Consider the following 12,402-nt stretch of genomic DNA (forward strand, 5'->3'; position numbering starts at 1 on the left):
ACATCGGAGTAAGTCAATGTAGCATTGTTACTTCCCCATAGAGTTTGAAAATTATGAGAATAAACCCTGTGGCGGCGAGGTAAAGGTTCCTTTGCTGCAGTTATGTCAGGAAGCTGTATGGGGAGGGAAAGAAGGGGTAAGAGGAGAGGAAGTCCCTAGAAAACGTGAGTCATGAAGCAGCTGTCTTTGTACGAAGGAGGAAATTTGTGAAATCCAGACCCAGAGAGTGGAAGAAGGCTCTGACTTGACATATACTCCCTCTTCTCCTATGCATGTCTTCCAATTGATTATTTTCTTCATTTCCTGGTGCTTCTGTTGGAAGAATAGTAGGGTCCTTCACTAACTGAATTGGGTCAGTATGTGAAGTGTTCTTTTTCGTAGTAGTCCTAACATGTCTGTTTTCGTTTTCAGCTATATCTTGTTGGAGGATCTTTTGGACTCCGGGAATTTGCTCAAATAAGATACGATGTTCACAAACTACATGGCAAGGTAGTTGAAATAGTTTTCTTTACTTTTAATTTCATTTTGCTTATGTACTGTCTTCTAAAGGATTGCTAGGACAAGCAAGCCACTGGTATTGGGGATTTGCCTTTCACCACTGGGCCCTGGGCTACAGCTGAGGGTCTTAGGCAGTGAGTAGTGTAGGTAAGGGGCTGACATGATGATGAATCCTTTTACCGTCTGTGAAACGGATCAATGTAAGTAATAGAAAAATTTTGTTCCTTTGGTTGATTATAAGTGGCAATTCTGAATCCCGAGAAAGAAGTGTAGTACATCTAAAAGGAGGTTATTACAAAGATATTGTATCTGATTTAGACTAAGAAAACTGATATTTTAAAAGTTTCTGTTTTCAAACAATACTTGGCATTGAGTATATAATGTTAGATGGTTTTCGGGGCTTGGCAATAAGCAGATACCTTTAACATTGTGCTACATCCTGCTCTTTAAGGTCTGTGAAAAAAACAGGAGCTAGTCTTTACTCAGGAAGTCAGAATGTACTATATGGAAGAAGCCTTTCTTTAAACGAACTGGAAATGCTCTGAATGAGGGAAATAGGTTGCTTACTAGCGCTACTTACACCTCCAAGGGTAACACTTGTTTCAAATTGTATAGGAAATGATCTGAAAGGAGCATGTCAGTTCAGCAGAAAGTAATACTGGCTTGCTTTCCCTAACTTTGTAATATGCAGGTCTGCCATTGCAATGCAGAGGGGCTTTCTAGTCTCGGTGCTGCTGACTGGCAGGTGGCATGAAGCTTTTTTAAAGACTATATGGCACTTTATATAAAAAAAATATTTGTGTACGACTCTGGACACTGTGGCTTTCTACTGTGGTCAAATCTTTGAGATCCTGAGCTGTTGAGAGACAGCTTGGAGACCCCCTTGTTTTGTCTTAGACTCTTGTTGTGAGCCATCTAAATTACTTTAATCATTCCTCATTGTTCCTTGTGTTGCATACCTCGCTGCAGCCTTTGAAGCACCATGTGGCCCACTCCTGCTCAGTCCTGTATTTGACATAGCCCATAGACAGGGGAGAGTAATCTTACAAATCTGTTCTCCAGTGCTGTCTTCTGGGTAGTTATTTTCTATCAGTCCTGGGCTTTTAGAACCAGTTGGAGCATTTAAGTTTTTCTCCAACCAGATGGGGATCACAGCAGGGGCAAGAATTTGCCTGTTGTGTTTCTGTCAGTTTTTTGGTCAGATTGATATTCAGTGAATTACATTTGGCCTCCATGATCTGCACTGTGACCGCAGCCCAGGGAAAAAACCCGGTAATAGTTGTGCTCGTTCAGATCTATGAGACTCCTTGTCCCGGCATTTATAATCAACTGAAGCGTCATCGAATTAGACAGTAGTACATGAAAGCTCTGAGGGTAAGCTACTGCACCCTGGAGTTCTTAAGCTCTGAAAAGCTAAAAGAGGACATCTGCATTCTGCTCTAAGCGGTATTACTTAAGGCTGCAGCATCTCTTTTGTGTTTTCTTTTTCTTTTCATTATGTTTTTATTTAGGAATAGATTAAATTTAAATAAAGAACAATGCAGTATTGGTTGAGAACTAGCAACACAACTTTGGGCTCGTTTGTAGACAGACAAATCAAAGCAATGTGTTCCATTAGTTTCTGTTTCTATGTCTATAAAAATAGAGTTAAGAACCATTCTAATTCATTAAATAAGACGTCAAAAGAGATTAGAATGTCTTTTAGCTGATAAAGAGAAACAAACCTAGTTTAAAATGTACATGAAACTCAGGAAAAGAACATTAAGTAATTTAAAAACACTATTAAAAATCCTGATGGTCATAACTTCTGTTTAATTTTTCACTGGTTAAAATGTTTTTGTGTTGGAGTAGAGTATGCTTTTCTCATATAATACACTTTGACTAGCACAAGTCCTTATCAGAACAGGGACAAGCACTCCTTTTGGGGGGTTGGACAGTTACATGCAAATTGCAATAGGCAATAAAATAAACAGGATTTTTTTGTTACGGTTGCTCCTTTGGAATAATAACAATGTTTAATTAAATAACACTTTTCATACAAGGAGCTCAAAAGACTTTCATGGAATTTAAATGAATTAACCTTCATAGCCTTACCGTCCGAAAAGTCAGGATTATTATTTCCATTTTACTGCTGAAAAAATGGAGGTTGTAAAAAGTTAAGCAACCCATCCAAAAGTAGGCTAGGATTTGTAATACCTGAGTACCTATCTTTTTTGATCATGTTTTAAGGATGTGCAGACTATAGTATGCCCCCTTTTGCAAGCATGACTCCTAAACTTGTTTTCTTGCTAATTCAACTGCTAGATAGACAAGGACTTAGACGATCCTTTTGCGGTACATCTCTACTACATTTCAAATGCTAAGCTATGATCCCTTCTCTTCAAAATTATTTGTCCTTTTCCTTTTTCAGTCTAACCATTCTCATTGTGCTGAGACAGAAACCACGTTAGTAGGCGAGTTCTCAGTTGACGGTGGTATTTCGAAGGAAGTGTTATAGTAGAACTAGTATCTGTGTTTCAGTGACTGAGGGGTTAACTGCCACTTCCTCTTTGTATTCTTGTGGCTTAATGAGCAAAAGCTGCATTAGTGATAATGCCTATGTTAGTAATGTCAAACTGGCTTTTGAAGAACGTTCCTTGATAAAGGAATTAAAATTCAAGAGAAAATGGTGGTTTGGACTTTTGGGGGAGTACAGTTTGGTGGTGATGCATTGGGCTGAGGCTAGGATTAGGTTTGGGAGAGAGACAGAGCCTAGAGCTGTAGCTGGAGTGGGGCTGGGAAGGGGCTGCAAAAGGAATTCTGTCCTCTTGTTCGTCTGGGCTGTGGCTTGGGATCTTGGGCTAAGGCTCAGCCAATGTGTAGGATAGAGACAGAGCCTAGAGCTGCAGTTGGTGAGGGGCTATTAGCATCTCCAGAACAGAAGTTTTATCCATTCAGAATAGCATCTTTGGACATCAGGGCTTTGTATATGTCCATCTCTTGCAAAAGCAAAAAAACATTTTGGGTACACCTTAATTTACTCAGGATACCTAAATCAGTCATATTCCCTCAGCACACTGAATGTTCTGCGTTTAAAGCGAACGCTGAGACTCTTATTGATGTAAATGCCTGTTTATGCTAGTCAGAATTCTCCTGAAACTAATCAAGGATTTCTCCGTCATCTATTGTTGCCAAAATGTCCGTTAATGGAGAAATCATTAGGTTAGGTAATTGTTTCTTTTCTGGGAAGAATTTATGCAAATCACAATTGGTTATAGAAAACCAGGTATGCTTACGGGAAAATCATGTGGAATTAATGGAGAAGAGATGAGTAGGTTTGTATAGGCATCGTTCCAAATGCCTTTATTCTCAAAGGGAAAACTAGACTCTTTCTTTGTCTTACTTCTCGTTGTGTATGTAATTGAATAGAGATGTTTATTTAAGGAGGTTTTTTTACAGAAAATGTGACTTCTATTAAATATACAGAAAATGTTTCCTTTCAAGTATATTATAATAAATTATTTTTATTTACTGTGTGCCCATTGTTGACGTTCAAGGCATGGTAGAGACTTGCTGATTCAGATCTAATTTTGGATATAAGAATCTTGGACATGTGGAATGGTCTGTACTATTGGCTGATAGTTACTGTAGAGGGTTGAAGAGAAGCAACATATTAACTACCTGGGAAAATCTAGGCTCTTAGGCCATCAGCAAACCATTTAGACTAATAAAATAGAGTTTGTAAGCTCCAAAACTGCTTTGTTGAAGAAGTATTCTTGCGAGGCAAGTTCTCAGAGTATGGGGAGGGGATAGGACTGAGCAAGTTCCTCCAGGGTAACGTGCAGCAGAAGCACTTCCAGGAAAGCTAGAATCTCTAGGTCATTTTGTCAGGAAAGAAAACATCAGTTAGCCTTTGAAGTCTGCAAATAGTTCCTGCTGTGGATTATGTACCACAGTGTTACTATACTGACCTCTTTAGTGTTTACAAATTATGTTGATCCTGTTCACTTTTCCTTTGTCCTGTGCAAAGTAAGTGCACCCCAAAAGTTAGAATGCTAAGAAATGAGAATAATAATGTTTTCTGTCTTACTGAGGCAGAAAGTAGAGGCAGTGAAGAGTCAAAATGACAGAAGTTCAATCTTTTCTCGTATGTGAGTTTTACCCTTGAATCAGCTGTTGTACATTAAAGTATGAATGACCATGGCGTGGCACTGCAGAGTTAAACTCCAATTGAAAATGAAAATACATGCGTGACCTGTTGTTTCAGAATGCCATCCTCTATGAGCAATAAAACTGTAAACCCGGAAAGAGTGTAAAAGGAGTGATGGTGGTGGTGTGAAGCATACTCAGTAAGTGTGCTAGGAGCGTAAAGCTTTCTTTATGCAGACAGAGTAGATTGCCTTTAAAATTTCTGTAAAGGGAATGGCAGTGTTTTGAGCTCCTTAGCTAATCTTTTTGACCAGTTGACTGGCATGTAATTACCCATGAGACGTTGCTTGTAGACATCTGCAAGGTGTTAGTGTTGCCATTGTCAATTCTCATTTATTGCATTTACTTGGTGTCTTGAAGTCCTAACTCATGAAACGATAGAACTGTGAGGATCTCAGCTTTCATTTTATAATCCTAGACCTCAGAGTTGGGAAGAAGAGCACGTATGGTGCGTAGAGGATTATCCTGGAAGCTTTGCTGTCCTTTGAAAAAGAAAAGAAGGAGGGGTGGAAGAGAAAAGAAGGCTAATATGATGACTTATGACACTCTGACCTTTTACTGGTTTACAGCTGTTCTCAGAATTGGGCTTGATAGTGATTTAAGTGTGTTGACTGTCTGGTTGGTTATACTCAGTATTACAGTTTTAGAATATTGTTGGTGGGTCCCTGGTGTTGTCCTTTAACATTGTGTCTTGAAGCTCACAAATGGGTGTCAGGAGACCCACAGCAGCATGCAATTTAAATAAATTCCACTGATCTGACTGAAAATTTTATTTCCATCTTGTTCAGGTTCTTGCTTCAGTTCCCTCCTCTACCATGGAGCTCCTCTCTGCCTATGAGCAAGTCACTGAATTTTAGTGAGTCTCACTTGCTCAGCCTGTAAAAGGGAGATAATTAATGCTGCTCTGCTTTACATAGGGAACAGGAAAGTTAATTAATGCAAATAGAAGGAATTATTTAAATTCAAATGATTATTTAAAAAAACATTTCCTCAGGTGAGATCCATTAATTCAAGTGTTTTGGGTCAGGGTGAAATAGTTTAGGAAGAAACAGGAGCAGAGAACTGACAAGTTTCCATGAGGCCTTTTATATCAGGGGAGAACATAACTGTCATTTGCTTCAGGAAGGTCCAGGAAATCAGTCCAGCATTTTCTCATTATTACAAGTGGATAGTTGAGAAGTAAGTGGTATCTGCCTATTAGAATGCTTTTGTGTTGCAGTCGAAACATTGCTCTGGTTCACAGACATACTGCAGTTTGTTTCAAACTGTTGAGTTGAGATGGTGACAACTGCAGCAGCAGAGTGTTTAAATGAGTTTGCAGCATCCACCCAAAAAGGGGAATAAATTTGCGAGTGACTGGACAAGACCATGCTGTGTTGCTGGTTGGCACATTGATATTACTGTCATTATGTAAACTAGCTCAGGTATGTCTACAGGAGTTGCACACATAGGCATGCCCTGAAGTATTACAACTAAAATTGTCCGTTGGTTATTGCTTCTATTTTACCTGCCTATGAACTCCACCTTGATGGGATTTCTGTGCCCCAGCAGAAGTTTGGTTTGTTTTTTTGGTTTGTTGTGGGGTTTTTTTTCTGAAAAAGAAGCATTACAGAATTAAATGTAATTTAAAAGGTTATTGTAAAGTTAGTATGGTTTCTGAACAATCTGTCATGTTTCTATATGTCACATCATTTTCTTCCTTTTAATAATGTATTTCATATGAGCTGAAGATTTTAAAAAAGAATCACCTAAACTTCTGAATATGTCTATAGCATTTAAAATTACACAAATAATGCTATTTTTTACTTATAGTTGTGGAATGTCAGCAGATTGTCCTCATCATTAAACATATTGCAAGCTACTAGTGCTAGATAGAGCTGGTTTACTGCAAGCTGTCTTGTTTATCTTATTTGAGGACCTGCATCTGTGTTAGAAGACAGTATTTGCTCTATTTGCAAAGCTATCAAAGATACTAAGATAACTGAGATAGCAAACAGTATTGTAGCTGGATGTATAGGTGTGTTTTTAACTTTCTTCCCCCAAATTGTTCAACTGACTGAAAGTTGCAAGGTATTTTTATTGCAGTTCTTAATGGATAAGTATCCGTGCTTGAAATCATATTACACCTTGGTGTTCCCAAAGACTGGACTGGCAAGCCCATGGTGGTGTATTTTGTTCTAATGACAACTAATGGACTTAACGCTATAGCTGCCAGCCCAGGTTGTTCCATGCCCTCAGTTATCTTCTGTGTTCTGCAGGCTTTCTGCTTGATTTTGTTCCAAGTGGATTTAGACTCATCCCCTAGACTTCCTGGTGTGCCAACACCCCCTACCAATGCTAAGGACAATTTAAATTAACACTGTTATTACTAAAAATACTCTAAATGGGTTATTTGTATTATTAGAGTTAAGGAAGTGAAGTCTAAACTCAGTATCTGCTCAGCTAAATCTAAATATATGTTTGTGGTGCTGTGCACTAAGTCAGGGATTCATCTTGCTCATGTTTCCATTGTCTTAAATGAAATGCTTGGTTTGAGATAGCTATCCAGGCAGCCCGTATAGGTGGTTTGAGAGAGAAATGCCCCCATAATATGCTTCATTCAATTTTAAAATATATGCTTGAGAAAGATGTTGTTCTCTTTTGACCAATGGAAAAGTAGAGAGATTGAGCTCAACACTTTATTATTACCACATTTCAGTGAGATGAGTACCATCCTTAGTGTATGAATATATTTATATTTAATTTGACCAGGGAATGGTAGGTGAGATAAACCTCTGCCTAACTTAAGGTGCAGATGAGTTAGGTTTTTGGACACATATCTTAAAGTGGGATTTATTTTCTCTAGAAATGCCCATCTCTATTCAGCTGACTGTAGGAGGAGCCTAAACAGAGACTTTATGCTTCAAGTCAAAAGTTTAGATGACTAAAATCAGGTGAGATGAAGCCCACCCTAAATAGTCTTTCCGTGGAGCTTCATTGGCAAACTAGCAGATGGCTTGAAGGTAGAGGAACTCTTATTTAATCCGTTGTTTGTGTCTGAGGTATTATGTGATTCTGGAGAGTTTCCTCTATGATTTTTTTAATGGGAGGTTGTATTAAAAAGATCCTGTTTGATTTGAGTGTGAACAAAATCAAATCAAAATATCTTTAATTGGTGTCTGGTGGAATTTTTTGGATGGGAAAGGTACCGTTTCTAAATTTGTCAGCAGGGGAATGTGGAATCATTTTAGTGTCTGTCACTGAACTTGGAAGAATAATTAAGTCTTCTCATCTAGCCTCTTAGCATTTATTTATTTATAAATGCATCTTCATGCATTTAATTGGTTTCAGTAAGCTAATTACACAAGCACAGCGTGGCAAGGGATTGATGTTGGTGATTATTATTTCTTCTTTTTTTTCCTTAAGCAGGTCAGATTGGCCTGAGTCTCAAGTCTAATGAAGACAAACTTTGGCTAATTTCCTTGTGTAAGTAGATTTAGTTGATTTTCAAAGACTAAATTAATTAAGGAGCTTGGCCCTAGGTCCTCCAAAAATTAAGAAAATAATACACTAAAACGTTGTTTGGTGCTTTAGAGAATGTGAGAGGCATACATTCATGATTGCTTATAGGAAAGGAAAAAAAAAAAGATCTTTGTCAGTCATTTATCTTTATGTAATGAAGCGCATTTTGCGAAATTAAAGCAGACCTTGCTTTCAAGCATGGCGTGCTTAGTGGAGGGTTTTAGAATTGGATGTTAAGTGAGGCAGCCTGGCTCCTGATTGATGGCTAAGCAGGTACCCTTATAGTGTCTTTGTTTCTGTTGGCAGGGGGAATTTGGAACTTGTTACATCTTTTAACCATGGTTCAGAATCATCCAAGGTAGTAATTTCAGTCCTGCAATATGGCACAGAAATGAAAGGGTAGCAGAGCTTTTCATACTCTCTATTGTGGTGGTACCCAATGTTCAGATGTCAGTTTTCTCTCTTGTTTCATTTCAGTCCAGAGGGATTGTATGGAAATGAGCTCTTTATCCATGCTATTCTGGAAGATTTTGAGGTTCAGCTGCTGGTGTTGGGTTCATGTTTTTGCACTGATTTCAGCAAAAACCAATCCATTTTGCTTGAGCTTAGATGACTTCCCCACTTTGTCTCTAAAGAGCTGCTTACAGAATTTGCTGATACCAGACAGAGGTGTATGTTTTCATTTTTCAGACATCCTTTCAGTTTAGCAAATTAACCACCATTTTTGTGTAAAAGGCAAATACTGAGTCAGTCTGGAGTTCAGTGTAAGATTTTTGTTGCTGCGTTCTGAGGCTGACACTGTTTGTATGCTTTTGAATGGTTTCCAGTGATTGGATCCACCTAGACCTACTGCTTATTGTCACCACAAAGAGCTTAAAGCACTGTAGGACAACCTGGAGATAAGGTATTGCCCATACCTGCCCTTTCATACCATCTTATATCAAGTTGAAAAAAATGGGACCAAGGCCATCTAGCCTGTTCTGATGAAACCAGGAGACCTGTCAATACCAGAAGACTTCTATTAATAACCTGAAACAGGTATGGGCTCTCAAAATCATAATACGGTTGTTAAAAGTTGGGACAGTCTCATTAAATCTGGATGTGATGATGTTAATAATAGCAATACAGAGATTATTTTGGTAGTATATGTGTTCGCTGATGAAGAATTAAAGCTGTACTAATTTTTAACTTTGAAATATCTGGTTTTTAAATGAATCTTTAGTTTCAATCTTGTAATATCATGCCAGCATAATTTTTTTGCAGTGCATATGAAAAGGTATTGTTAATGATACTGAGTTTGGCCAGAGACCCTAAATAATAATATTCAGGGTTTCCATGGTAAAGTGTTTCACTGAATCCTTGTCAAGCTTTTTTTTATAAGGTTTTTTTGGGGTTTTTGTGGGGAAGAAAAGCCCTTACCTATCAGTTTCCATGTATGCAGTTGTTACTACTACTGTAGAAATTGCAGGGTTTTTCTGCCATCCATGCTAGGATGTCATGCTATATCCTGTGTGTAAGGATACATTAATAAAGATCATTGAATCAAAACCAGCACATCTCTGAGAGGCAGAGAGGTCTTGCACCTTTTATAAAGATTGGAAAAATTGACTTGAAGTTTCAGGGGCTTAATATCTGTCTAGATCTAAAGTTTTGATTCTTAAAACTTTCATTCTGCGGCTGCCTGGATGTATTAGCTTTTGGACTGAAGATCCTTGACGTGCCTAAGACTCTGCTTTCGGCCAAACTCTCTACTACCATAGTTTTCATGGTGCTGCATAGCGTGGCATCTATTAAATATATAGAAAATCTTTTAGGCTCTATTAAATAGGTGTTCCTCGATCTGTGTTAGCTGAGATGTGAGCGCTGCTAAGTGAGCTGTTGAGTACAACTTGTGAGGCTTCATACAAAATGGCCGTAGAAGTAGGGATGCTGCTTCCTGTGACCTGCTGGTTCAGCCAGAGGGCAGGTACCCAGGATGTGGATGAGAGTTTCAAGGCACATCTCCTTTCTCTGGGAAACATCCAGTAACCATAAATTTGTAGATTGCCTGGAGCTGAAGGCATTATCAGCTTTCCTTTTTAAAACTCATCTCTGTATGGAATATTTAAGAAATTGGAAGAATGAGGCAGAAAATGTGATTGTGACCCAGTGGTTAGATTATATATGTGAAGTAGGGGAAACCTGGTTTTTAATTTCTATGCCATTTAGAATTTCTGTATTTTTATCAAATGAGTATTCGATATTAAACATCTTGAAGCTGGGCCCCCTTTTTTCAGGGAATTGTTCTTTCTCTGAAATGAGGGATTTGTTCTTTTTCTTTAAAACAAACAAATAAAACCTGGTCCACCTCACTCTGAGATGGCTAAAGACTGAATCCTAACTGGAAGGAGGTATCTTCTTGAATCTCAGGATAAGTTGTCTAGTAGTTAGAGATGTGGAATGAAGACAAATTCTTCAGCCTTTCCTGCTGTCTGTCTGTAGTTACTGCTGCTCTAATTGCTGCCCAGTGTGTATCCCCTTTCTAAGCATCTAAATCTTCTCTTGCTTGGTTTTTTTTTTTTTTGTTTTTGGGTTTTTTTATTCCAGAAGTCTAATTCAGGCTGTGGATTTTGCTACACAACCAGGTGCTAGGTCCCTGTAAATCTAGTTCTGAATCTTTAGATGTGTGTACTAACACATACGTGCCCATTGCTATTTACCTATCTTGAACTAGTAAATACCTTGGTGGCCCTATGCATTGTTCCAGCTTTCTCATTTTCGTATACAAGTTGTGGATGCGCTTAGAAGATTGCTTTAGAGTGAGTGCTTCATGTGAGGGCTCTCATATTTATGTGCAGGAAATTCAGGACAGAATTTGGACCCTATCTGGCATGTCTTACTCGGGAGCACTCAGTAAAGGAAGCATGCTAGGTATGTTCTGCACACAAGGTAACTTTGTTCAGATGCACGAAAGTCCTGGTGGATATACATTGTCCAGAATTTCCAAGCATCAAGCAGCCACATTAGAGCTACCACCTGACTATGCTGCCCAGCATCTGGAAATTCCAGGCAAATGACCAAATTTGTCTTTTTTTTTTGCCTGGATAGAATTTCTGTTTGGAAAAAAGGTCTGTGTCTGGAGAAACCTGGTCATCTGGCAGCCTTACCTCAGATTATTGTGCTTCTCTGTGATAAAATACAAAATAGAGTGCAAGTATGAAGAGTTCCTTGTTTTAAACAGAAGCCATTTCTCCATTTCATAATTCTTGATGGTGTTTCTGTTGTCAAGATTAGATTCAGATGAAGAGAAGGTTATTAACTGGAAAAACTCATTCTGATGCCATTGCAAGTGGAACTAATTTCCGTACATAAAATGTTGATAGATTTCAGATTTTTACATTTTGTATACTACCAAGAATTGTTTGGTTGCTTTAAATCCTGTCACATTGCCACAATTAATTACTAGTATTTTTGCCTTGCAATTGACGTGATTACAAGTGTGTAATTTAGCTTCAGGCAGATTTTAGCCAAAACATAATTTAATATCCAGCTGTTTTTACCTTCACCTCCCTCAAGCACCAGAAGACATCTAGCTTTCCAGACTCATCTTGTGAAGCCAATAGCCATGGTGTCAGCAGATTGAAGCTCAAACAGAAGTACTGGGGTCCCAGTCCCTAGACCAGGATTATCTGCACTTCTTGACTTGTAGATCACTACAGTTTTTACCAAGAAAGTGTTGAAAACACTTTGCCCAGGAGTGTTTCCGTTTTAAGTGCGATCTCTGTCTAGATGGACCTTCCCTTTCTTCTCCTTTGTGTTTTGAGGCTAGAAAGACTCAAGTCAGTTGGTTCTGTTGCAAACTACAGCTATGTGGCAGTCTGAAAAAGCAGAGCCCAAACTCGTATCTGGAGTACAACCACTAATGAGAAGGGAAAATGTGTAATCTGTCTCTCTTCAAATATCTGTCACTGCAGAAAGCATTTATAGGTTCACCTGTCATTCAATAGGTGATATATTTTCCCTGGAGTCAGCACTGAACCTCCTGTATGTTGTGTCAGGCAGTGCTTAACTGTCTTTTTTTGATGAGGCATAAAAATGAGACTTTGCCTTTAGAACCTTAATGAGTGCTGAAATTAATGTTGTAGCTGGTACAACATCATATCTTGCCTCCCTGGAGTGCAGCTCAAGGAGGGTAGAAGGTATCTGAGATTGTATGTTGTCTCTGTGCAAGTAGTT

At 38.5% G+C, this 12,402-nt stretch overlaps 1 protein-coding gene across 1 annotated transcript in view; it reads left to right on the forward strand.

Moving 5' to 3' along the window:
- The window catches only part of COX16 (cytochrome c oxidase assembly factor COX16), a 50,328-nt gene that overhangs the window by 12,854 nt on the left and 25,072 nt on the right, over positions 1–12,402 (forward strand). The window contains exon 2 of the mRNA XM_076344786.1: positions 412–489. Within this exon, the coding sequence (XP_076200901.1) occupies positions 412–489 (78 nt within the window). The remainder of the gene's footprint in view (positions 1–411; positions 490–12,402) is intronic.

Source organism: Aptenodytes patagonicus, chromosome 7 (genome assembly GCF_965638725.1).
Source record: "Aptenodytes patagonicus chromosome 7, bAptPat1.pri.cur, whole genome shotgun sequence".
Classification (NCBI taxonomy): domain Eukaryota; kingdom Metazoa; phylum Chordata; class Aves; order Sphenisciformes; family Spheniscidae; genus Aptenodytes; species Aptenodytes patagonicus.